The following is a 27,980-nucleotide window of genomic DNA, read 5'->3' as shown; positions in this document are numbered from 1 at the left end:
ATGAAACTACATTGCTCAGAAAAGAAAAAAATGGAGAGAGGTATTAAGTTAGGAAAGGAGAGAAAAGCACATTGTTGATAGGGAAAATTTATTTGTTACCTCACAGAAATTATCAGTTATGACAGGTTTCATTCAAAATTTATATTTATTTTTAATAAACAGGGTAGTTGTGACCACTTACAAACACTATGCAAGTCAACACTATAACATTACCTTAAAATACTTATCAATTGATGCTACTGAACTCCCAAACTGATATTTGAATATAGCAAAAGTAAAAATTGTTTACAATGAATAATTCACTTTGAGTACGGCACATACTTGAATGAAGTTTTTGCCACATTATTGAATATTAACACAAAAAACATAACTTCATAGTCAACTTAATATCTAGTTCTTTTGTGGACATTTTTATCACTCTGGCATAAGTAAAAGGACCAGCACTCTCACTTTTAAACACATCTGCTGGGAACTGGAATTGTCCATATGCTTGAACCACTTGCAACATAAAGTCTCTGACAGTGAATGCAACAAATTGTCAAGTCAATAAAGTTTCATCCAAATCCTGATCCTTGCCCTCCTGTTGATTTGCTACCTTGCAAATGACATCAGCAAGGGCCTCTCTAGCACCCACATCCAACATGTCTAAACATCGCTGCTGCATATCTCTTCCATGTCTCAATCTGAGAACCGACACTAGAGCACTCTCACTGTTTGCTTTAACAAATGTGTTCTTTTCTTTGGTTCCATTAACTAACATGGGAATGAGAGGACGGAGGACATCAGTAGCCATTTGCTGTGGTGGTACAGTCTTGGCCAAAAAGGAGCAACTTCTTGCCACTAGTATTTTCACCTGGTTGTTGTTGTTGTTCATTGTCTTGACAAAAGGCCCCATCAACAGTTGTGGAACACACACGTTAGATAACATCACATGCTGGAAGAGGTAAGTGCAAGCTCTGACACCATTCATAAGTATCAACACACGATCTGCAGCAAGATAACCAAGAATAATGCTGTGTATCTGTTCTTTATACTCGGTAGTGTACAATATGGGGGCTGCTTCCTTAAGGGCAACATATAGAGCAGTACTGCGGCCATGACGCAGGATTCCATCCTGTGAAGAATCGTCACACAGAAGATGGTCATTAAGAGTGGTCTGCAGCTGCTGTGCACACAGGTGGCGACACAGAGCACCCAAACAACCAGCTGCAGCAGCACGGCCAGTGTCGTCGGGGAGGACTAGCAAACTAATCAAAGTCGAATGCACAGATTTGCGCACTGCTTCTGTCATCTTGTCACCAGCTGTCGTGATCACAACCCGCAAAGCATGAAGCATTGTATCTCTGAAAGCGGGATCTTCTGCTGAGCGTAAACCACTTAGCACTTCCATAAAGAGGGAGTCTGCTCTAGTGTGAATAACAATCAAGTGGCCAAGTGCACTGGCAGCCTTAATGCGCACCTGGCGATTTGAATCAACAAGAGCTTTCAGAAAAGTTGTTTGTAACTGGGGCAGGAATTGTTTCAGCATAACACCAACTTTCGCTAGAAGCAATGCCAAGGTCTCCAACACGGCTATTTTTACACTAGCATTGAAACGATCTCCAAGAATACGGATGAGAGGCCCTGTGATATGTACAACCGATGGTTGCAGAGCTTCACTGCTCGTAAGAAGAATCACTTCTCCTAGAGCTTGAGTGGCCTGTTCTTTAAGTTCAGGTAAACCATTCAGGATTGAATCTCGAAATATTGGCAAAATAGGTGTGATTCCTTTGGGAAGGCAGAACCCAGGAAGAAGGGCTCCATCTTTCAGATCACTAGCAGCAAATGAGATGGCCTGGCGTACAGTGAGAACATGTGAAGATAGCTGAGATGGATCTAAGGTTTTGGTTACAGCACTGAGACACTCCCACGTTACTAGTAATACTTCTGGACAAGAATCTGTAAACAAGGGAATTAATCCTCTAAATAAACGTGGTACACACTGTGAGTAGTCAGCACGTGTGAACTTGCAGAAAGTGCAAAGTAGAGTGAGTGAAGCCAGCCGCATGCCAACACAACCGCGACGTGAAGATTCCAGCAGATGATCGACCAATGCTTGTACACCAGCTTCATCTAGAATCGACAAAACCACTGCTTGGCAATGATCCAACTCTTGAACTTCTTGTGGAGAGCCTTTACTGTTATACACCGCAGTCAGAAGAGCAGGCAAAATTTTATCCAAATACCGAGTGAGTGCCTCACCAGCTTCTGATGCTAAAACAGACAGAGCTTTCGTACTGATGTGAGTCTGACCAATTAGCTGCGGCACAAGATACGGTAGCACTACACGAGACTTCAGAGCCATCACTTGGCGAAGACCATCTAGAGCTGGCTCACTCACCCTTGGATCTGGATCATTCAAACTCTTCAACATTCCCGGTAAGATATCATCCAATACCCGAACACCAACTGTCGTGTGAAGGTGATCAAATGTTTTTGCAGCTGCTTGCCTAACTTCTGGTAATGGATCACATAAAGCTTTCCGGACAGTAGGTACTAAACTGTTCACAAATGTTAGAACCATTTCTCTGTTTGTTGCACCCATAATCTCAGATAGACCTATACAGACACCTTGGCGCTGATCAACTTGAGGTGATTTAAGACCGTCTTCAAGAAAAGGAATGATTTCTGGAAGAACACGTTCACCAAGCTTTTTCACTAAATCTCCTAATGTTCTTGCAGCAACATGTCTCTTGTCATAACTGGCACTGGCAAGACAACTTAGTAGCAAGGTGATCAATGTGGGCAGTATTTCACGAAGAGTGCGGGGAGTGTTGGTGACAACTACTTTCCAAACATGAAGAGCAGCTTGCCTCACCATCAAAGCAAGATCAGATCTACCCATGTAGAGCCCAGCCAGAACACGATTTCTACGTTCTGCACCCAAAATGTCCAGGATAGCACGGTGTGACTGTTCTGTACCAAAGTTATCATCTTCATCAGCGGTTTGTGTGCTCATCTTTCCAGAAACTCCAGAGATTCTGTAGAGAAGATCTCCTAGTAACTGCACAGAACTGTACCGAATTCTCCAGTTTTCATCAAACAACCCTTTCTCCAATTCTGGCAAGAGCAATGTAATAGCTGTATCAGCATAGAGATTAACAATTCTCTGACCAGCTTTCAAAGCTGTATCACGCACATATTCATTTTCATCTGCTAGAGCTTTAAGAATGGGATTTATGATCTGACAAATGTACTGAGTGAACTCAATAGGAAAAGCAGCTGGCATGTATATGAACATCATAATATAGCCATCCTTCACGTGAGGTGCTATGTCTGTTCGCTCTGCAGTGCTTATAATTTCAGGCATAATTTTGTGAAATTTATCTGCACCTAAGCCTGATACGACTTCACTTAGACCCTGAGCTGCACCAGATCGATCTACAGAACTTGACTCGGATGTAAGAGTCACCATGAGCCATGGAAGTAAGTCCTCAAAACTTGATTCGCCCATTGCTCGTACCATGGCTCCAAGAGCACGAGCTGACACACTCCGTACTTCTGGTACAGGGTCTAACAGAGAAGATTTCAGACCTGGGATAATTGTTGGCAAGTAGGGAGTGAGATCCCTCTGATCTGTAAGAGAATACATATTTCCTATTATCTGGGCAGCCATCTTACGGGTTTCGGTACACCTATCCATGAAGGCCCGCTGAACAACTGGCATAATAAGAGCCAAAGAAGGAGCATCAATAACATGAACAAACTGTGTGTCCAAGAGTGTCTGTAAACTCGTTGCTGTTCGGTGGGATGGATCCTGCAAAGCTTCTAGCAGGGTTGGAACTAGCAACTGAATCTCAGGATTTCTAATCACAGAGCCAATCTGCTTCAATGCTTGTGCCCCCGCCTTCTGTACTTTAACATGAGAATCACTCAATACTTCAATCAACTTAGGGACAATACTTGGCAGGCACGATGACAACTGTTTGGGAGCACAAAAGGCCATAGCTCCCAACAACTCAATGGAACCCGTCTTGGTTCTCCATGAATCTTCTTCCAGGGCAGCAAGGAGGGAAGGGAGTACCAATTTCACCCCATGGGATGAGAGTCGGCTCATGACTACACGAGATGTTTCATCAGCTGCATCACGAACATACTGATTGCCATCACCCAAACAAACTAATAGATGAGGTAAGATGTGAACTATGTAGGGCTCAAACAATCTACCTAATGTGTTGCACAGCATTTCAAAAGCAAATAAAGCACCTTCTCTGTGACGTTGATTCTTTTTATTTTGGATGGCGTTCATTAATGTTGTCATAATATCAAGCTGCTTCAGGGTCAATATACCCATTCCTTTCACTAAACTAGCTAACCCATAAGCTGCGCCTTTTCTATCCCCATAATTTTCAGATTCCAACAACTGTTTGAGTAAATTTTGAACCAGATAAGGAGCAGTATCCCTGATTGCTGGCACCAGAGGTGGTAGACTCATTGCCACTGCTTCCTGAACTTGCTGAGATGGAGTTGACAGAGCTTCAAGAAGTTTATGAACAATAGGCATGATTCTAGGATCCTCCTTGTTGAGATGTCTAGCTAATGAACCCATAAGTAACACAACAGCCTGGCGAGTAGGATCTAAACTTGCACAATCTGGAGCTTTGTCGAGAAATTCTTCGAAGAGAGGGAGAAGATCATCAACAGTTTCTCTTCCGTGGATGTTAAGAACAGCAAGAGCAGTAGCCAACATGTTCTTTCTGACATGAGCATTCCTGTCTCCAAGTCCTGTGGAAACAAAAAATCTAACAAGACTTGACACTGATTTCTGAGACAGGTAGGGAGCAAGTTGAGTCAAAGCCAGAGCAACACCACTGCGTGGCTCCCACACATCAATGGCCTGCTCAATAACATGCCCAAACTCGTCTACCTTTTCTGGCACAAGTGCCTGATTTTGGAGGTATATATCAAGCAAATTATTCAGAACACCAGTTATGAGGCTGGTATCCTCACTAAGTAGCTCAGCCAATGCTTGTGCTGCAGCTTGTTGTATATCATTCACTGGATGTTTGATATCTCCAATAAGTAACTCCCACATGAATGGTGATATTTCCAGCTTTGCTGCTTCCCAAAGCTGCAGGGCCAATGTTCTGTTTTCTTCTGATACATCACAGCGTGCTACCCATATTCTCTTCCCAAGCTGAATGTATAGCTCATAATTTTCCTCAGAGGAAGGAATTGCATTCTTCATCGTAATAAGAGCCCTAAGAGCAGCTTCTCGCACTGCTCCACATTCACTCTGTACAGCAAGAAGCAAGCACTCTATCTCCTCAGGAGAAGCTAGGGCACAGCCAGTACGACCTGATCCAGAGATTGCAACTTCCTGTAATGCCAATGCTGCTCGGATACGAGCAGAGCTTATAGAATTTGAGATAACATCTATGAGAAGTTCAAACATCTGTTTCCTTGGTAACAAGCGAGGATGACACAAGTCTGTTTCATTCACTTCTCTCATTTGAGCATGCTCTGAAATTAACTGAACTCCGGCCAGAATCACATCTTTATCATGAGATGAAGACAGCACTTCCTGAATTAGTGGGAAAACGTAAGTGAATGCTGGAGCTGTGAGATTGTGTAACAAACGTATTATATGGAGAATATTACTGCTGCTTTCCCCTCTGAGTATCTCAAGTGTTTTGTGGGCAACAAGGTCACCTGTGTGGCCTACAAAGACACATTTCCGAAGTTCCATGAACAAGTTGGATAACAGTGGTCCAACCAGATGCGACTGCACACCTTTCAAAATTAATGGCAAGAGTTCACTGAAGTAACATGATAACTGTACTCCATTTCCTATCATAAGGGCACGGACCATTGAAACAGCCTGACAGATATTTTTATAGATCTCAGAGAGGCGGCTTCTAACAGCTCTCTCCTTAGAAAGCCGACATTCTAAATCCTCTTTCTGTTTCTGAGTAAGATTGCGGTCTTTGTGAGGTCTCCTTTTTTTCTTATCATGTGACAGCAATCGTGATTGCAATTCCTCCAGCTGTTCATATGCTTTACAATTTTGTTTTATGTTGTTGGGTTTCAAACCATGTTCGTTTTGTTTCTCAGATGACACACTCCTATTAAGCATTTCATCTTCTGGGGTAAGATATATCAAGTATTCTTCCTTTGTCACAGCAAGAACTTGTGGATCATCTAAATACTGCTTGACTATATTTATTACAGGAGTCATAATGCCGTGAGGGTTTAGGCTGGCAATAGTCTGCAGGCAGTTCTCCAAGCTGGGACTGGCATCATAATTATCGAGCACAAGGCAATTTATTTCATGAGCATATTCATGCATAAACATTTTAGGATCCTGTCCGGTGTGTTTTAGCAGTTTAAACCACACATTTGATGCTGATGAGAAAATAACAGGATGGTGGCTACAAACCAAGGTTTCCAGTGCCAACTGTTTACAACTTTGCAGATCCTTGTTTTCACCAGAGAGTAATGTTACAATGCATTCTACTAACACTTTGGCATTTATTACTGCTCCAAAACATGTTTCAACTCCATTCTTATTCTTTCCTTCCAAGCCATCATTTATGATCTTTGCACTTTTCAGAACCTGATCATATTCCTTTATTAGGCACACAGTCAACTGGACATCATTCAAAGAAGACAGGAGTCTTTGAACTCGAGAAAGAAATAGTTGGCGAACACGAGAAGAGGTATGAGTTAGGCAAAAAATGACAGCCCTATGAAACTTTTGCATTTTTCCATTGATGACACTGGGTTTATGAAGGAATAAGTACTCACAGAGTTCCAAGACATCACTAAGTGCATCCTCTGAGGCACAAGTTAGGAACTTCTCAGCAACAAACAGCTCCTTGTCTACATCTAAAATGGTATTCAACTTAGCTGTCATCTGCTGGTCGATTTCAACATCAGAAGATATTCTAAGAAGAAAACAGACAGCTGACAGAGCCTCTGTAATTACTGGTGCCTGAGCTGGCTCTGCGATGGCTTTCTCAATGCTTGTGGCTAGGAAAGGAAAGAACTCTACACTCTGAGATAGCATCTTTCCATGGAAACAAGATGATATGCACTTGATGTAAGCAGTACGAACTGAACATGTGCAAGTTTTCAGCTTTGGACCATTCCTTAAACAATCCAGAAGTATTGTAGGGACTGTATTAATGAAATCTGAACACCATAAGGATAGCATTTCTAAAGCAATTAGCAAAGTCTTTTCATGAACTTCAGAGTTCAAAACAGGTATGAAATATTGAGTAGCAAACACAGCCAACATCTCTCTTTGTTCTTCAGGAACACCACTATGCTTCATATTGCCTGCAGCTTGCAGAACACTAGCTTTCTGAGCAGCTACTGTAAGCTTGTTGTAAGCTTCAAAGAGTATACCTAATAATTCCTGCAAGGCCATGACATCACTACACTTCTTAGCCAAAGACACAAATGCAGCAGCAGATTGATCTCGAGCCAGATCTTGGTGTGACTGAAGATGAGTTGCCAATTTCTTTCCAATATCCACTGCATACTGACCAACATCAAGAGAGAGTCCTTCGAGAACCAGTCCTATACAACCCAACATTATCTCTGGACTGCGTAACAGACCCTTAAGCATGGCTGGCAGAATGCTACGTTCAAATTCCATGCGGGAGATCTCTGTTAACAATGGGTATGACTCTTGAATTACATACAGTGGAGGTTCCACTTTGCTACCAAATATTACCTTTATGAAATCTTCTAATAATCTAGTCTTGAAGTCAATAAGGTGGGCTTGGTTTGTGTCCTTGAGATATCGAATGAGGTATGCACCAAACACAATCTTATGACTGGTAGCCTGAATAGAAGACATAGCATGAACGTACATTTCAGCACAACAAGTCCACACTGAACACATTAATTTGTAAGCTTTGGCGATCTTCTTCACATTTCTGGCAGCAACTGTTATGAGAAGAAGAAGTGCTTGTGTATCAATAAGTCTTTGGAAGTCCAATTTCACATTGTCTGAACAATATTTAGTGGCATTAAGAATAAGAACACATGACCATTTCAGTGCATAGAGACCGCTATGAGAAGTATTACTTGTTGGTGTGAGCGTCTTGTATCTCTCAGCTACTTCACCTAAGGTTTCAGTAAGATGTTTCAGGGCCCAGTCTCCATGGTATACAACAAGGGTTGCAATAGTGTTCCTTACATAACTCTGAGACTTGCTATCCCTATAACGTGGAAGAGTGAGTTCAAGTAGTTTACATATTCCTCTGACAACATTTTCTGTTACCCCTTCAGTTGCCAAGACAGATGTAACATTCTCCAAAACTAACTTCCTCTCCTTTAGGCTGGCAGTTTGTATTTTCAAGGGCAAATCTCTCAATACTAGTTCCACCTCAGCCATTGATGATCACCAGAGATCCCTGAAAGAAAAAAAGAGAGAGAGAAAGAAATATTACCAACATTTAATATGTACTGTATTTGATTATGGTTTTTGCAATAGTCTTTAGGATTATGCTATGTAAATCTGAATGTTTTATGAAGAAACTTTGCCTCGCATTTGCAGAAAAAGCCATGGCAAACCGTTTAAAATAAATTAAAATAAATGATACAGTATTCCTACTTCCCATACAAAAAACTGACCTAGAGCTTCAAGAAGAGCCACACTTGAACACCTTGTATGGAACATTCCTAGTGCATAATAGAGTGGCCATTACAATAATCTCCCAGTTATTCAGGTTAACAAAGGAAAAAAGAAGAGCCCTTTTTTATTGCACTTTTGGAGAAGAGAAGCAGATCTTAAGGAAACACCATGTACACAAGTCGTTTTCAGAGTGAAATAATGTTTGGATTTAAGATACCAAATGTTTAGTGTACTGATAATTTTTTTTTAACATATCATTAATACTGAAAGGCTTTCAGTGATGATCGGGTGGGAAAGGACTAGGTACGGAAAGGAAGCAAATGTGACTTCAAGGTACATCCCCATAATTTGATGAAAAATAGGAAATCATGAAAAGACCGTCTTTAAGACCGGGACTCTTTGCACAGAGGAGTGTAGTGAAAGGGGGAACGGGAAGTCCTGTGTGTCATTTATGACATTCAACATGGTTCGCTTTAAGTGAAAACTGGGAATGTCAATAATAAATCCATGAAATGTTGTGGAGTTACTAGTAAAGGAATACCGACATTTGGACCTGACCTGATTGAGGATCTTACTGATGGGGTAAATCAACTTGTTTCTTTTGGGGGAGGGAATGATGGTGATAAGGTAGGTTTTGGATTCCTCAACAAGGGGTATGGTGTTGAATAAGGGTCAAATGGCAATGAGGATTTCGTTACAATATTTTTACAAGGTAGTATCTGAGGGAGGGGGGTGAGGAAATTGTGAGTTAGTTGCAGCAGGTGACAGTGGGATTATCTGAAATGATGTACATGAGAGTGTCATAAGATCGTAGGACTGGATCTGGAGGAATGATCTGATGAGGTTCTCTCGAGTTCACATGAAAGAAGCGAGATTTTAATATCATGACACTGTCAGTGATCTATTGGAATTACTGGCATTTTTTGTACGTGGAATCTGCAGCTACTCAATCCCCTGGGGTAGTACCCTATTAGCCATGCCTGAGTCTAAAGCACGAGAGGAGGTTGAGAAGTGTGTGAGTTTGATTCACTGGAAATGTCAAACTCGCAGTGCGTGTAAGTCTCGTGTGATGCCCTGCTCGCTGAGTCGTATCAGAGCAAGAGCTACAGGCAAGACACAAACTCAGTTCATTAACAAAGGACGGTCCGAAGTGTGACACTTGGATTTTCATGAAACTTGGTATGACCACTGTCATCTTCACCTGAAGTCCCGCTGTAAAATATCTTTTGCGAACATTTGTTTTTATGTCTTTTACAGCATGTTAAATGTTTAAATCACTTGCTCACTTATTGCAGAACTCTTTGCATAGAGGAGTGTAGTGAAAGGGGGAAGAGGAAGTTCTGTATGTCGTTTATAGACATTCAATACCGTTTGCTTTCAGTGAAAACTAAAAATGTTAATAATAAACCCATGAAATGTAGTGGAGTTACTAGTAACAGAATGTCAACATTTGGACCTGACTGAAATGCACCGAGTGAAAAATGAGCTGAAAGATACAGTGTCTCACCAGTTACTCAACCTGGCATTTCCTCAATAATTCCAACAATAATGAAGGCAGTGCAACTTAATTTGACCAAAACTACATTCAGTAAGAGAGAAATATGTCTATTACCTAATTTGAATAAGAATACGTTCTAACACCTAATTATGACTTGGAATAGCCACCAGCCAGCTTGATTGTTGCCATCCTGCTTCTGTTGTTCTTTCCGCCATTTGGCTGATGTGCTCACACAGTACCGTAGAGAACATTGTTTTTTGGGAGTGTTAGTGCAGTGCAGTTCAGTGTGCATGTGAGTGCATAATTGTAAAATTAGAAAATGAATTGGTATACTCTGGAGGAGCGAGTATTTACTGTCTGCAGTTATTGGAAAACAGAGTCGATAAAGTCTTGTCAACAACCCGTGAAAGTTTGGAGGCCAACATCCGGCGAGCAAATCGGCCATTTGGGCCTCGTTAAAGAAACTTGAAACCAAAAGCACTTTACTGTACGACCGCGTAGGAGGTCAGAAGAAACAATCCAGAATGTGAAAGACCAACTGTTGGAGTCTCCTAAGATGTCGCAGGAAACAGGGTTGTCCAGAAGCACTTGTCAACATGCTGCGAGAAAAGCAAAGATTCGTGCGTACCCTATCTCCGTGGTCCATGAATTAAAGGAGCCTGACCTAGTGAGAAGAGTGGCTTACTGTTGATAGGTTCATTCATTTCTTCAGGAAAAAACTGACATTCTGGACTACCCTTGGTTCACGGGTGAGGCGTGTCTTCACTTTTTGGGATACACTAATTCTCAAATTTTCAGTATTTGGACAAATAAAAATTCCAACGTGATTCATGTAGAAACCCTTCATTCAGAGGTGTGGAATATCCCAACGGTGTACTATTGGCCCCAGGATGCAAATATGCCACACTTCTCATCCCAGCATGGACGAAATTCAATTCTTTTTCAGCAATCGTGTCATTTTAAAAGAACTTGGGCCATCCCGCTCACTCGATCTCATGCCACCTGATTATTTTTTTGGGAATATCTCAAAGGGAGAGTCTACAGAAACAAACCATGCACCATAGATGCCCTGAAAGCAAACATCATTGAAGAAATTCAGTGACAGCAAACGTACTGGCAAGGATTTTCCAGGTTCGATCCTATCTGGATGCAAATGTTCGCCACTTGGGCACATGATATTATGATCTCACATTCCTTAAAAAATTAGCCGAGTCCTGTTCAAACTTCGTTGCAATTTTTTTGTGTATAAAAACCATTATATTTAATTTTCAAAAGAAATGACTCATAGTTTCCTCGACAGGTAACTTTCAATTAAAATTTTAAAAATCAATAAGCTATTTACCGGTTATAGATATATCAACTCCACATGAAAAAACAGAACCACCGAATGTGAGTAAACAAAACCAGTAATTCATTTCAGTTTTCTTTTCTTACTTTATTCCTAGAAGTTTTGGAAACCTACACTTCTGATTGTGTACCAGCTCGAAGAATTGATTTTTGAGTACGGTTTTGATGATTGTGTTGTTCATCATTCCGAAAAATCTGATGATTACATGAAGGAAGAACACAATATTTACTACCAGCCACACAATAGTGTCCCAAAGGTGCTCACAATGCAAGATAATATTAGAACGCACTAGATAATGGGAGAGTGAAGAAATAAGAAAAAAACACGAACAACTGAAATGTGAAATTGTTCAAAAAATCATAACAGGCTGCATTCGGTAGAGATGCAAGTGTTTATTTGAAACATCACTGGTGCTGTGCAGATGTGACTGAAACACAAGATGAGTTTTTGAATGGATTGCATATTTATTTTCTTTTTGGAATTTGGAATTTCGACAACTATTTCTACATAAGTTGTCTGTGATTGATACAATTCTGTTCAACAATGACAGTGATAAGAGTAGTAAGAGATGTAAGAGTTACATCTGACAATCATATTCCTAGCAAATGTAAAATTTTATTTTATAATTTGTTTTACATTGCACCAACACAGACAGGTCTTCTGGTTACATAAAATCAGCTTCATGGTCCGTATCGCACTTCAATAGATTCACAATTAAGTATTTATTTATTTTCCACCTAGTCGATACAATGATTGCTTAAGGCAATTTTTAATGGTCAAAAGTGGTACATGTTTCGTATATTATCAACTTCTTCAGCCACATAACACTGTTTAGATGATAAATATATAAAATTGACAAAGTAATGCTTTAGAGGAAGTGTCCTTAAAATTAACATAAGATGAATCTAGGTCTTCTGGTGACGATGAGATAGGAAAGGGCTACCAGTAGGAAGGAGGCGACTGTGGACTTAATGAAGGTCCATAAGATTAATCTTATGTTAATTTTAAGGACACTTCCTCTAAAGCATTACTTTGTCAATTTTATATATTTATCATCTAAACAGTGTTATGTGGCTGAAGAAGTTGATAATATACGAAACATGTACCACTTTTGACCATTAAAAATTGCCTTAAGCAATCATTGTATCGACTAGGTGGAAAATAAATAAATACTTAATTGTGAATCTAGGTCTTCTGGTGACGATGAGATAGGAAAGGGCTACCAGTAGGAAGGAGGCGACTGTGGACTTAATGAAGGTCCAGCCCAGTATTTGCCTGGTGTGAAAATGGGAAACAAACAGAAAGCCATCTTAAGGCTTCAGTGGGGTTTGAACCCACTATCTCTCAAATGCAAGCTCACAGCTATGTGACCCAAACCACAAAGCTACTAGTTCGGTAATATTAAATCTATTGCAGTTTTATTCAATATAGTGATGTGATTACCAGAGGCTGGCGTGAGGCTGAAATGTTCCTGCAGAAACTCCAATAAACAATGTTTGAAGGATTTTATGTTGAAGTCTCCCTGGATGATGAGGGATATCTCTGTGTCGAATCGCCACATGATTAGAATTGTTGCCAGTGAACCAACGCACATAATCTATTTCATTAGAAGTGTTCCTGCGTCAGACTGTGATACGTTGTGATAAATGTAAACGGAGGTCAGTGAGAAACTGAAGTTGAAAGAATGTTGCTAAGCAACTTAGCTGTGCCTCAAGCCAGCGAAAATAATGGGCAAGGCCAGTATAGTACTACCACTGTCACCGGTGTTTCCCTCACTCCGTCAAAGTGGTTTTGAGTTTTTCTGATTCCTCATTTTCTTTAGTTTCTTATAGTTCTCTACAGGCTTTTAGCAGCTTAATTACCACATGATTTGACTTTTCTTGTAAACACAAATTTTCCCAGATCCTCACACATAAAATCGTTTAAAAGTTTTGAATCATACGTTCAACCTCACATTGTCTTATATTAAATGGTAGAATTTGTCGATATGAATCGAATGATACCTCAGTCATCAGTGCGCGACATCCGCACACTACACAGTGAGCAGTTGTAACTGGACTTGGACCGTTAGAAACGACCCTGACCGTAACTTGCGTGGCACCACTGTGATAACAACATGCGTGTGGTGAAAGACGTACTGAATGATTTACGTACTTCCACTGTCGAATGGTATATCAACTAAATGATTCCTGTTTTAATTTCAAAACGGTTCCGATTTTGCACCACGCGAATTCTTGTTTGCCAATGGAAATAAGAAATCAAACGGGATGGCGAGTTGAACACCAAGTCGCGCTTCGTCATTGAGATCTAAACAGGTTCAAAACGCTAGAGACAAAAACCTCGTTGTTCACAATGAAAATATTTGGAGATGGCACTGGAAGCTGCTGATCGCGTAGATCTCGACCGCACCAACCTCATTAATGCCTTGTCATGGATGAAGCGGTTGAAGAAAGTATTTAGAATAGTTTCACGCAAACTTACTGAATTTACGATGGTCAAACAAAATGAGGAAAAGCAAAAGCATTCCCTGACTCAATTCACACACGTCTGACAATGAATTCCAGTGACAATACTTGTTGATACAATGTCGACAAAGGTGGCTTTAATTTAGATATTCGCAGCAGACGAATTCTCGGAGAGAAAGATCTTCAGTGTGCATGGAGTCTTGCAAGCTGTGACAAGCACAACTCAAAAAAAAAAAAAAAAAAAAAATAATCAGATGTCCTTGCCGCAGTTTCCAAATCCTACAATACTTACTGTGGAGGCGTGATACAAAAATATGTATGTGCTGTTTTCGAATTTTTATTCTAAAGAGTGGAAAAAAGACCTCTACAGAACCTTTCATAGCATTGATTGCTTTGTCTTGTACTGATACTAGAGTACCTAAATAGGCTCGATAGACGTAAAAAGGAAATTAAATTTTGCCATCAGCGTGCCCACACAAACATGCACAGATAGGCAGTTAAAAACACACCAACACCTTTATCCATGAATAGCACTCAGATGCACATAAATTTGAATTACCTCAGCAACTTACATTTATACAGAAAAGATACTACAACAGAACAGTATTTCCATGTGAAAGACAGGTAGAACCTATTCACTCAGAAATACACACGATTTCACATTTTTCTAGAGGTAATATATTCACAGAACATACCCAGTAATTCCACCCAATGACTGTCAATGTTTAGGACATAATAATGCAAAAGAAAGAACACTACTTATGCCACTCGGTGTCAAACACGAAAATGCTTATACGGAAGCATTTTGCTTATGACTAACATACACGTGCCATGTTTACACAGAAATAACAAACTCATTTGATTTCATGAATGAAGCCATGATTAGGAAAATAAAAAAGTACACCCTCATTGTCATTCCAAACGCAAAAGAAAAAGATAGATTACACAGGTTGAAGCTTCTTTCTAAGCTTCAGAATTACAATGCACAATTAGCAGCATTTTCAAGTTGTCAAAAATAAAGTTCTGCCTATTTACAGCTAAAACAGTTTTGTATATCCACTCTAGCTACTCTCTACATTGGATGAGGTTACTGGTTCATATTTAAAACACACAATATCTGACAGTGAAAATTCTCCTTTATTGTTCTCCAGATCTCCATTGCCACTAAGGACACTACAGTACTTATTTGTTGAAGTTTATTATACCCAAATTCTTTGAAAGGAACTTGTTTCCTGGGCACGCCGGAAAAATTCTCAAGGTTCTCACAGATTTCAAGAATGTCCTGCAGAGCTGACGAAAGTTGTACGTCTTTCTTTTCAAGTTTCGTGATTGTGGAACTTATGAGAGCAAAGTTAGATTTAACGTATAGCAAGTCTCCTTGACCTCATTTCTCACACATAGCTTCTAAAGACCCACCAAAAACATATAGCATCATCTTTGTTTAACTTTTCGAGGGCTGATTTTATAAGCTCAAAATTGTCCACAAAATAGCATGTCGCATCCAGCCAAGTACCTCACCTCGTGCACAATGGTTGAGGAGGTAGTGGCAAATCAGCGACACGCTGTTTGAATAAACTCACACGTCCCAAATGGGTGCTTTAATGAACACTTTCTTCACGGATGCTATTACTCTATTCACATTTCGGAAAATACACCTTACTGTTTCAACAACGCCATGTATACTGTGTACTAAACAAGTTAAATGAATCATCCTACTACACAGAAGCTTCAACTCTTGGCATGCTTTAAGGTGTAGTCAAATTAATACATGCACTTCATCATACAGGATACCATTAGGCCATAGAAGCACCACAGCTGACAAGCGAAGCACACATCCCAATCGGATTCTGTTGGGGATGCAACGTTATACTGAAGATGAGTCTGAGCGTCTTGGAAACCCCAGTCACAAAAACTGAAACCCAAATCTAAGATTTTTCTGACAGACTTTCTCACACAAACTGGCAATGTGAAACAACTGACTAAAGCCCTCCATGAAAACAATATCTCTGTAGTAGCATTGCAAGAAACCGCTTCACAGACGAAGAAACTTTCCAATAAAAAGGAGTAATGAAGAGCACTCTAATCTTAGCACGGCTTTTCAATCCTTGGGTTTGTCTCCAATTGTGTACCTATAAATCGATCACCTATCCCTATTATCCCTGCAGTGTACAAACAAATCGTATGTTTGATCAATATCCACGCCCAGACTAAAGACCAAAACCAAAAAGATTCCAAGAACACAGATAGATTTTGGAACACCCTCAATACCAGAAATGCAAAAGTTCCAAAACACCCTGTCAAGATCTTAACGGGCGATTTCAACGCACAACTATGGTGGGAACAAATAAAGGCATCACTGGGCAATACTCAGCTCATAAGAGAACCAACAAGAATGGACAATGGCTTGTTGTTTTATGTGAGAATCATAACCTCCAGATGATGTCCACCCACTTTCGACACCTTCCCAGAAAACAAACTACATGGCAGTCCCCAAACACAGAAATGGGAGAATTCCAATTAGACCACGTCACAATATCTCGAAGGTACAGTCCCAAAATAATGAACGTCATTAAAAAGGGGGATAAACTTAAACTCAGACCATTAGGTCTCAATAGTTAAGTTCAGATCCATCCCTTTAAATAGGAAAAAGAACCAACCTGCCCTAACCCAGTTCGACATAAAGAAACTCAGAGGAAAAGAGAACAAATTCAAAGAACTCGTCCGCCAGTGGACTTGGATTTTAACAATACAAAAAGGCAGATGGTTCAAGCAGCAAAAGAAGTAGCAGAGGTTAAAAAGCGGAAGAAATATGCCTGGTGAACAAAAGTTGCGAACAAGCCTCGATGGATTGTCTACATACCTGGAAAATGTACTACACATCCAAAAGAGAGGAAGATTGGAAAATATACAAAACCCAACGGACACAAACGGCGAAGATAATATGGAGTGAGAATCGCAAGAAAGAAAAGGAACAAATGAACAAGCTTGAACAAGACTTCCAGAGAAGTGAGTCCCGAGAATATTACAGGAGTTTTAAAAAGAAGATACAGTAGAAGTCCGTTCGGGACCAGCCCGGTGCCGGATTACCAAAAATGCCAGACTATTGGGAGGTACCTCTTACTACGATATAGATTAAGGTGTACAGCGAAAACAGCTGTAGCACGGCATTTTGCAGTAAAATGGTGATCAGCAGAATCATTAGTTTAATAACGTTAGCTCGAAATTAGGGCAGCTCCAAATTTTCATTCAACACATTCAATTTACATACGTCTGTAGAATATTTTAGTATCACTTAAAAAAATCTCGAATTTCTTTTTGTTTTCGAAATCGTTGTCGCTTGGCATAAAAGTTATTTCTGATGATATGTATTTCTATTCTCACATTTCTCCAGGCGTTTGATGATTTCCAGTTTCCGGTTGATGGTCAGAGTTCGTGCTTACGTTTCTCTCCTGATTTGGAACTTGAAGAAGGTTTCGGTTTCGAAAACATTGTCACTGCTTAAATACCAAGAAAACTTCCGCAGGGCACTTTGATATGTATGTTCACTACACTACTGCACTACTGTAATACGGATCCTGGAACGCAAGAAAAATACTGTGGTGAAAAGTGCTCGCAATCAAGACAATGAACTGAACCTGTGTGTGGTGACAGCCAACAATTCCGGTTGTGTCTAATAATAGCAGACGCGTAGTGGACACTTCCGGGTGGTTTCGAACCGCGCCGTGCACTTTAACTGTCAACAGTGTAAAAAAATAACATAAAAAATCCTGGAATGGTGCCGGACCATCAGGCATTCCGGACTGTTGGATGCCGGACTAATGGAATTCTACTGTACAAGAATACAAGCCTCCTACCCTCTGCTTTCAAAGGAAAGATGGAACTTTGGCAACATCAAATGAAGAAAACAGTGAGGTCCTTGCCGAATACTTCGGCAAATTCTAAATTTTGAAAAACCAGTTAAACTCATCAAAACCAACAAATCAATATGCCAAAACTTGCTGTATTCTCCTCCAGATCATGATGAGATCAAACGCCACATAGGGAGATTAAAAACAACAAAGCCTCGGGTGAATACTCCATGGTAGCAGAACTATGGAAATATGACCCAGAAGAATAATCAGATGTCTTGCATAAGACAACCATTGACACATGGGAAAAAGAACAACTACCGGAGGAGTGTAACATAGCTTTAATACATCCTTTACATGTGTCATCAGTCCATAGACTGGTCTGATACAGTTCTCCATGCCACTCTATCCTGTGCTAACCTTTTCATTTCTACATAACTACTACATCCTACATCTGCTCTAATCTGTCTGTCATACTTGTATCTTGGTCTACTCTACCGTTCTTACCACCTACACTTCCCTCATAAACCAACTGTACAAGTCCTGGGTGTCTTAAGATGTGCCCTGTTATTCTATCACTTCTTCTGGTCAAATTTGGCCAAATCAATCTCCTCTCACCAATTCGATTCAGTATCTCCTCATTCGTGATTCTATCTACCCATCTCACCTCCAGATGTACATAACTATCATGGTATCTCATTACTCCCAGTAGCATACAAGATTCCATCATTATCCATCCTAGAATGACTAGAACAGCAAGTTATACGCTCGCTGGGAGAATACCAAGAAGGTTTTTAGAAATGCCGATCAGCAGCAGAGTATATCCACAATCTTAAAACGATAGTAAGATATTGTATGTTGAGGGGCCGAACATACATGAGTACATAAACTTCAGAAAGACATACAACTCCATTGATTGCGATGTGTTGCTTCAAATTATTGCAGAAATGGGAGTCTACCTCGAAGAAATGAGCCTTCAACCAGATGACGCGCACAAATGAGACCTTTTCATTTTCATTGGGATTTTTGGGACTTTCTAGGATGTGAAGCTGACAACTGGTGCAAAGTGGTCAGATGTACACCATGCTTGACACAGCAAGCTAATGAAAACCTACTGGATCTATCGAAAATTGAGTAAATGCTAAAATGTATAACGAAACTTATTATGGTCCCCTAGTTGGCCATTAGTGGATAATAAATAAATAAATAAATAAATAAATAAATAAAGAAAGAAAGAAAGAAAGAAAGAAACAAATAAAAAACAAATCTCAACTATTGTGTTAAAGTCCGTTTGAAGTGGTTCCATTAAAATGATCTTGGTACTTTTTCCAATGTAACCGAGCAAGTTGGTCATGCGGTTAGTGTCGCGTACTAGTTGTGAGCTTGCATTCGGGAAATGGCGGGTTCGAATCCCACTGAACCGGGCGAGTTAGCCATGCAGTTAGAGGCGCGCGGCTGTGAGCTTGCATCCGGGAGATAGTGGGTTCAAATCCCACTGTCGGCAGCCCTGAAGATGATTTTCCGTGGTTTCCCCATTTTCACACCAGGCAAATGCTGGGGCTGTACCTTAATTAAGGCCACAGCTGCTTCCTTCCAACTCCTAGGCCTTTCCTATCCCATCGTCGCCATAAGACCTATCTGTGTTGGTGCGACGTAAAGCCACTAGCAAAAAAGCGAATCCCACTGTTGATAGCTCTGAAGATAGTTTTCCATGGTTTCCTATTATCACACCAGGCAAATGCTGGGGCTGTACCGTAATTAATGCCACGGTCAATTCCTCCCTTTCCAATCCATGCATTGCCGAAAACCTACTCAACCCAGCGGCAAATGAAGCAAGTTTGAGTACATACTTTCAATTCTCTGGAGGAGTGGTTGGTTCAGTTTTCAAAATAATTGCAGCATTGTATTAGTAATGCCAGTATTGTAAGGTTGAGTGGCACAGATGGTTGAGGTACCGGTACTGCAAGTTCGATCCTGGCACATTCCGGTGGTATTTGAAGGTGCTCAAATACGTCAGCCTCATGTCGGCAGATTTACTGGCACGTAAAAGAACTCCTGTGGGACAAAATTCTAGCATCTTGTCATCTCCGAAAACCAGCAAAAAAATATTAGTGGGGCTTAAAAACAATAATATTATTATCTCATTTGTTAGTCGTGGGCTGTGTTCGTCTGAATCACAAACCAGGCGGTCAGAAGATGTGGTTTAAAACACAGCTGTTGACATAAGAGTTGCTTCACCTTCACGTTATCTCAGCGTATATTGACACCATTGAGAAGTGTCTACCGGTACTGATACTGCAAGTTCGATTATGAGCCCCTTCCTAACATGAAACAGTGAAAACAATGTCAATATCTTTAATGGTTCACAAGTGATTTCAGGTGGGAATCTTGACTGAATAACCCCATGTACTCTATAGATTAGCTAGTACATGAGTATGAAAAGGGCATATTTATGCTTCATGTAAGTGTTTTATTTTGTAAATTTAAAAAATGCAGTGTTAAAGCATACAAGGAGAAAAGTGTTGTTGTCCATTTCCAGGTTCTCTTTAGCGAGTGCAAAAGGCATTAATTGTTCTCATATTCTCATAGGGTCAATCAGCAAATCCTCTGCATGTTTCAATAAAATATAGCCTATAAGTGTGGTGCCAACATTCTATTAAAAAGTGAAACCATCCAAAGGTACGAGATTTTTTGAGCTGTAACTTTCCAGAGGAATTTATGCGACGTGCAACGTAGGAATGTTACACAAGTACAATCTTAATCCGAAAACATTTAAGATAAGACTAGGTAAACAACTGATACGGAATCTGCCACCTGAGTGACAGCCCTAAATGCAGATCAGTGGTGACTGATTGATGAGTTGTTGATATGTTCTTCAATATCTGGACTGATCAGTGATGCTGAAGACTACATTCCTGGCGTTATTATAAGTACGCAGGGGCGTACACAAAAATTATTTGGTAGGGGTGGGAGATATTAAATATTAATATTTGGGGACTTCTATAAAATGATGTTGGGTGCATATTGTGAAATTAGAAACAGTAAATCAAATCTTTCAAAATAACACAATTAATTAATTAATACACGTTTGTAATCATGTTGATGATTACAACAGCAGAAGTCTCCGGATAATTTTAGCCAGCTCATGGATTGCATTTTCTATGGTCACGTGTTCTTCTTTGTGTATGCGTAGAAAAGAACTAACCCATTCAGTCTTTCCTGCGCAGTCATATTCTGCAAAATAACCTTTCAAATACTTCAGAGGTGAACAGGAGTGTTCTAGTGTGGCAGTAGTTACTGATAAGTGATAAGGCAGCAAACAGTTTCAGTACTCGGAAGTGCAGAAATGAATTATTCCATTGGTTCATGATGACTGCATTTAGGAGAAAAAAATATTTTCCACAGCTTGAGTTCACTGTTTTACCCATGCTGATATCATCTGGCCACTGATTCATAATAGTATCAACAGCAATATTTATTTCATCATATGATGCCATCACGATTGAGGGAGAATTATTTCCATGTTCTTCAGGATGTATTTGTGTAACAGAAATCGATGACGGGGCAGAAAATTTATAACCTATAATACTCCTCCGGGTCATTATTCACATAGCTATCTCGATGTATTTGTCGACAACTTTCCGAGGAATCACCAGCTCATCAACTCCAATTTGTTTTGCAATTTATTTCGATTGCAAGAAAATAAAACTGAACTTGTATTTCATGTCTATCAGTTGTGTTTTCATATCTACCTGCTTTGACTGAAGAACTATGGAAAGTCCAAGGGACAAAATGAAAATGTGTTTAACAATAACTATTGATACTATAAAATCAGAATGAATCGCAGCTGCAAATGAAAATGCCTTGCTTGATGTTTCAGAATCAACAAATTTCTGAATTTCTAGAAGTGAGTGAACAGTGAGATTATGCGGCTCTGAAGAAAAGGCAATAGCATCCAAGTGTTCAATCCAGCGTGTCTTGCACAACTTGATTAACCTTTTTCTATTTAGCACTTAGCATTTAGCACTTTCCGTACATTTCTTAATGTGTTTCTTTAATAGTTTCTCTTTTAGGCAATGCTCTAAAATATGTAATTATACTATTAATAGTGCCCGAACAATGCCTCTTACTAGATACGGTAGATGCATGAGAAAGTGTTAAATTAAATGAGTGGTTTGCACAGTGCACATACACTGAGTGGCCAAAAGTCATGGGAAGACACTGAATGTGATGTCAATGAAGAGTTGCTCCACGGCAAGCTCTCAAAATGACAGCAATACGGCAAGGCATCTACTCTACAAGGAGTTGAAATCATTCTAGAGGGATCTGGACCAACGCATCTTGCACTCCTGTCCAAAATTTGTCTTGTGTAGTTGGTGCAGGGTTTATGGAGAGTACACCAGCATTGACAGCATCCCATAAATGTTCGATTGGATTAAGATTGGGGGGGATCTGAAGGGCCAATCCATGGCCGTAACTTCACTGGAATGCTCCTCCAACCACCTGCGTCCTACCACAGAGTGGTGACATGGTGCATCGCATTGTCCTGTTGAAACATGACGTCTCCATCAGCGTACTCTAGAGCCAGAAAGGGATGCAGATGGTCTGAAAGTATGTCCACATAACATTCACCTGTCAGCAATCCCTGCAGCAGGACAATGGGGCCTAACTGCAACCATGAGAACGCCGCCCAGACCAGAACTGAACCACCTCCCGCCTGGACACAACCTTGTTAACACGCAGGATCCATAGCTTCATAGGGTATATGCCACATTCCCATGCGTCCATCACCTCGATACAACCGGAACCAGCATTCATCGGACCATACCACACACCGCCACTGTTCCATGGTCCATTGTCGATGTTCACGGGTCCATGCACGTCGTTGAGCTCTGTATCAAGGTGTCAGCAAAGGAACACGAGTTGATCGTCGGCTGGTGAAGCCTATGCGGTGCAGTTGCCTCCTTAGAGTCCTGGTAGAAATGAGTTCCTGACTCCCAAAATTCAACTGGGCGAGGATCTGACTCACAGTAGCTCGTCGAACGCCCAGTATGGTTCTGCGGAGGCGACGTGATGTCCGTTCGTTAAACATGTATGGTCTTCCCGTGTGGCGAGTTACGCGGGTGGTAACATTCTCTCTGCGATATTGAAGATCCACACTCTACACTGTTGACCTCAGAAAAATGAATTCACATGTAATCTCTGCAATGATACGACCCATGTGCCATGAGCCGATGATCATGCCAGGTTCAAAGTCGGTTAACGCGCGACGTGTTGCCTTCGTCACGACACTGGTTTCTGTAACAGACTGCTCAGCTAATCCAGAGCTAGTTGCGATGCTCAGCGGTCATACATGGCACATTTTCTAATGGGACACCCCTTCCCATGTACAGTGCCTGAGAGTACTTATCCCTTATTGGTTTTTTTTTTTTTTTACTAACACAGCCATTAAATTGTCCACTTAGATTTCTGGCTCCATTAACATCCATACCTCTTAAATTGTTCAAATTTAGACCAATATTATGCATATTTTCGATAAGAACATCGGTCAATGAAAAACCATGAGCATCGTGTAGGTTACACAAACAAGTTTAAAGAATTGTTTCCCAATATGTACATAGCGAATGTAGGGAGAGAATTGTTCAGTACTTGAAATGTGTGCAGTTTCACCTGCTGGATCACTAAAATATGTAAGCCTACACTCGTTAATTTTATTGACAATATTGTTGGTAATAATTTGTCTGCATACTACAATAATTTTTTTTTTTGTATCCTTGGGCTGGCATAAATTGGATTACCATCATAATGAGTAAGATATTATTTTAGCTCACTGCTGTCGCCGGCGTCAATTTGAAAATGCAAAAATGCTCTAAAATTGCCGTCATGTGAACCTTGATTTCTTTGCTAAAATATGCAACCGGATTCTCTATGATCCTCTCTGCCACAAAGGAGCACAATTTTGATAACAGGAGTTATTTTTTCTGGTCTTCCTCTATTTGAGTTTTCCTGCTTCTGTCTCTTTGGTCAATAAAACAACTAGGTTTGTTTGCAAAAAAAAAAAAAAAAAAAGAAAGAAAATTTTGAGAAATAATATGGGCTTTTTTATTGGTGATATTCCTTATTTTCGTGTTTTCTAAACTCTTCTTTGGCATTCTTCTATTTCTTAAATAGATTTTTAACCAGAGAGCCAAGCTGAACACGACTCTCTTTCCCTGTTGTAAAGTCAGATGAAAATATTACATATTACAAAAGGCTCCTGGTTTTGCATTTGAATAGGTCAACCTTCGACTCACGTAGCCAGTCCCACTGGAATTTTAAATTCCTCTCTCCTGCTGAGAATTTAAAGGTGTCAGCAGGGGACCATGTTTCCTTCAGAAATGGAAGTAAAGGGCCTATCAGGTCGACATAACACATAGATCCTCCACCCGCATCGTCTTTATTTAGTAAAAAGTAACTGTCTAGTTTCTCCATTATGCTGTTAGAAAGCTAATCACGTCACTAAAATCACATGCACTCACGACTCATACATCACACCGGCAACAATTTTGCCTTTCCGCCGAAAACAACATCAATAGCTTACTTCACAAGGTGTACTGTCTGGTGCCTGACTCTCTCCGTCTGAAGTTCTGAACTCATCACCTCGCAAATATGTTACCTGTTCGTGTCATCCATCATTCACAAAGGTCTGGTTAATCATCTTCCGGGTTAACCGTACCCTTTCTCCATAGGTCCACACTTCCTCTCACTCATCTCTTTGACGGCAAAGGTAAGCGTAAAGCCCATTCACTTAAAATCAAAAGACCGCGCAGAAGTCTTGTAATATACTTTTCATCTTTTGCTAATGACGTATAGGAATTACCTGAGAACTGTGATGTCTTAACAATTGCAGAATACAACACAGATTGAAGGTTAAATGCCAGATCAAGCTCATGGTAATATTTAAGCATGGAAGTATCAGCACCTTGTCGGCAAATACGTAGTTCAAAGAAAAAACATGAACCACTTAAAATCTTCATTTACATGGTTACCATAATTAATCATAAGTTCCAAACTTCAAAATGTCAGGGGAGGGGGGAGGAATTATCCCCCTCCCCAATCCCCTCCCTGCACACGCCACTGTAAGCACGATATTTATTTTAAGAGACGGCGGACTGCCGGAATTATTTAACCCGAGGACTGAATTGGGGCGTGAGAAACCCTGACATGGTATGTCAGCGCATTTTGAACATATTGCAAAACTCTGAGTCATAGCACTCTTGTGTTGGAGATAAAGAGAGAGCCAAAATTGCACTTTTCTTCTTTGTTTGCTAGTGGTTTAACATCGCATTAACACATCAGAAGGTTTTTGACGACATAAGAATGGGAAAGGTCTAGAACTGGGAAGGTAGCGGGCGTGGGCTTAATTAAAGTACACTTTTCATCTTGGTGTAAAAATGGAAAACCACAGAAAACCATCTTCAGGGTTGGCAACGGTGGGATTAGAACTTACCATCTCCCGAATGCAAGCTCATAGCTAAGCAACCCTAAGCACGTGGCCAGCTCACTTGGTAAATATCCCTTCTATGTTGTAGTAAATACTGTCGGATAGTGCCTTATTTTTTCCTTATAGTAATACTATGTAACAATAAGTAAAACTCTTCAATTATAAAGAACAATTTAATTTTTCTGTTCCTTCAGCATACCAGTGACCTGCACGCTCATGTATTGGAACCACTTAAATGGAGGAAAAGTAAGCAAGGGATGAGTCTCCTGAAGGAAATGGGATTTAGCCTCAAGTATAATCACGCCATGATCAGGCCAGTGATTCTGAAAGTTAGAAGAGGCATTAGAATGGTGCAGAAGGAACACGTAGAGGTACATAGACGAACAGTGCATAGAATTACAGTACATGAACAGCTGAAATGACCAAATTTTTGCGTATGCCATTTACATTTTGGATACATTTAATCCTAAACAATCATAATTTTTTGTTGCTTTAAGAAAAACGCAATATTGTCTTCCTTAACATATACAGTAAACATTGGTACAATATCCTTTTTATAACATTTTTAAATGTGTTGAAATTTGTTACACCTCAGTTCTCAACTGGGGTTACTAATCTTCAGTTCACAATTGAAGGGACAACGTGCCGGGTCTCGTTCTTAAATGACAGCCAATTGTGCTGGGATTTGATCCTGTAATCTTAAGCATAAGTACGTGAGCTCCATATTAACCGAACTTCTCAGCCAGCCGAGGATAATCTTGAAAATTTCACAATCATTTGGAAAATTTGTTCATAATAAGAACACTTTTTTGTCCCTGAACAGGAGCCTGGTGGTGGTAATTATTGTTTTAAGTGGATTTAGGGACATATAACAAGGCAACCATGTCTCTTAACACTAATTACGAAGAAAACTGGACAGGTCGGACATTTCGAAGAATGAACATAATGGCTAATTAAAGAGAAGGGTCAAAAGGGTGTGAAAATAAAGAACTCCCTAGGCATCAGAAGAGAACAAGAGTTGACCAAGAGAGATCGGATGAGAAAAATGAAAGTGACACCAGAACAAGAGCTTTATAAGATATGACATTTTCATGTATCTGTTACAAATGTGACTGTGATGTAAAAACATGTTTGTAACTTTTATCGGCGATTTTATCACACAGATTATAAGAAACCACCCCTGCTGATCCAAGCCTGGAGGAGATTAGCACGACGGCCCAGTTTAAAAAAAAACCTTTACCGCTACGAAAACAGAGATAAATAACTAGTGAAACGTTGAGTCTGAACCACGGTATAGGATAGACGGTGTGGAAGCGGGCTTGATATTTGTGTCACCGTAATCACGGCTGACTGGATCCCTCGCTGCACTCCTTATACCGGCCTTGACAATTGCTTGTGAATCCCAGCTTAGAGCTGTAATTGGAAAGTTTCACCATAATGCCGCTGGAGCGCTGGCCTCCTAAGTCACTGACAGGAAGCTCTATACCGCAAATTACTGCATTTCCTGTTTCATTCATATTGTTTTACTGTTGTAAGTGTTGGTAATGTGTTCATAATGAGGTGTTTGTTGGCTTGTTACTGAGAGTTAATAGTTATGCGCTAATTAGTTTATTTTTTATTGTGTAGTTTGGTGATTTGATATTTTAAATTGTGTTTACAAATCTTGGAATATGTGATATTGTTGTGCACCTTCTTTGCTTCGAACAGAAATGTTCTGCCAACAAGAACAAATGTAATGAGTGGCTCGCCGTAACTTCGTCCTAAATAAGAATTTTAATTTATGTGCTAATTTTTTTTATTGTGTATTGTAGTGTTTTGTTTTTCTTTAACTGTTTGGAAATATTGTAACATTTATTGCAGTGCCTTTTTTTACTTCAAACAGGAAAAAGAGCAAAGGGACACTTATCATTTCATGAATTCCCTGTAGATAGGACAAAACTAAGGAGTGGCTCAAAGCAATTTCTCGCGATAACTTTGTCCCTAACACTAATTCTGCTTCTTCTGTTGTATGTAGCCTTCATTTCAGGAAATTACTTCAAAGCTTTTGCATTTTTCAGAAATCATTTATTGCCTCCAACTACAACTAACAATCTGACACAAAGCTGAGAACAATGTTGAAATCTATGAAAAAATAATCTGATGAATTCTGATATTGTTGAGATTTACTAACAAATTCATTTTCAAATGTCAGTTTCATTGTAGAACAACTAACATAAAGTGGAGACATGCCTGAAGGAGAAGGAGAAATGACACTACAAGCACAAGGATGACTGAAAACACTACGTTTGTATTATAGCTCTCTACAATCACCCTTGAATTAGCACTTTCATCTTAGTTTTCCATTTCTATTTTTGGGTATTTATTACCCCTAAATTTTCTTTAATTTTATAATCCTTTAGGTGGAGTCGTATTTGCCACATGACAGCAACACAACACATTTTTTACAAGATAATCTGAACTTTAACATTTAAAAACTGACAAGTAGGAACCATTATTTTTTCACTGAAGTTTTATTGAAAATTCTGGTGCAAGGTATGGATGAAATGTAATCTGAAACTATATATATTGAAATTAAAATGTTAACATGTTTGAGTCAAAATATTCATGTTATCCATACACTGAATATTTAAGTAGAAAAAATAAGACTTTTATGTTTTGACCACGCTCCCTTCCAGACAGCAGCACTTGAAGAATTTTAAAACTCTAATTGAA

The 27,980-nt window shown here is 39.9% G+C and overlaps 1 protein-coding gene across 1 annotated transcript; it reads right to left on the bottom strand.

Moving 5' to 3' along the window:
• Positions 1-168: 168 nt before the first annotated feature.
• LOC136867207 (stalled ribosome sensor GCN1-like) lies at positions 169-8,386 on the bottom strand. Its single transcript, XM_067144337.2, has one exon. It carries the CDS (start codon positions 8,384-8,386, stop codon positions 539-541), a length of 7,848 nt encoding a protein of 2,615 aa, XP_067000438.2. The 3' UTR covers positions 169-538.
• Positions 8,387-27,980: the final 19,594 nt, after the last annotated feature.

This window comes from Anabrus simplex, chromosome 3, assembly GCF_040414725.1.
Source record: "Anabrus simplex isolate iqAnaSimp1 chromosome 3, ASM4041472v1, whole genome shotgun sequence".
NCBI classification, from domain to species: domain Eukaryota; kingdom Metazoa; phylum Arthropoda; class Insecta; order Orthoptera; family Tettigoniidae; genus Anabrus; species Anabrus simplex.
The sequence above is the reverse complement of the archived record's forward strand: the minus strand, read 5'-3'. Positions and strand labels throughout refer to the sequence as shown.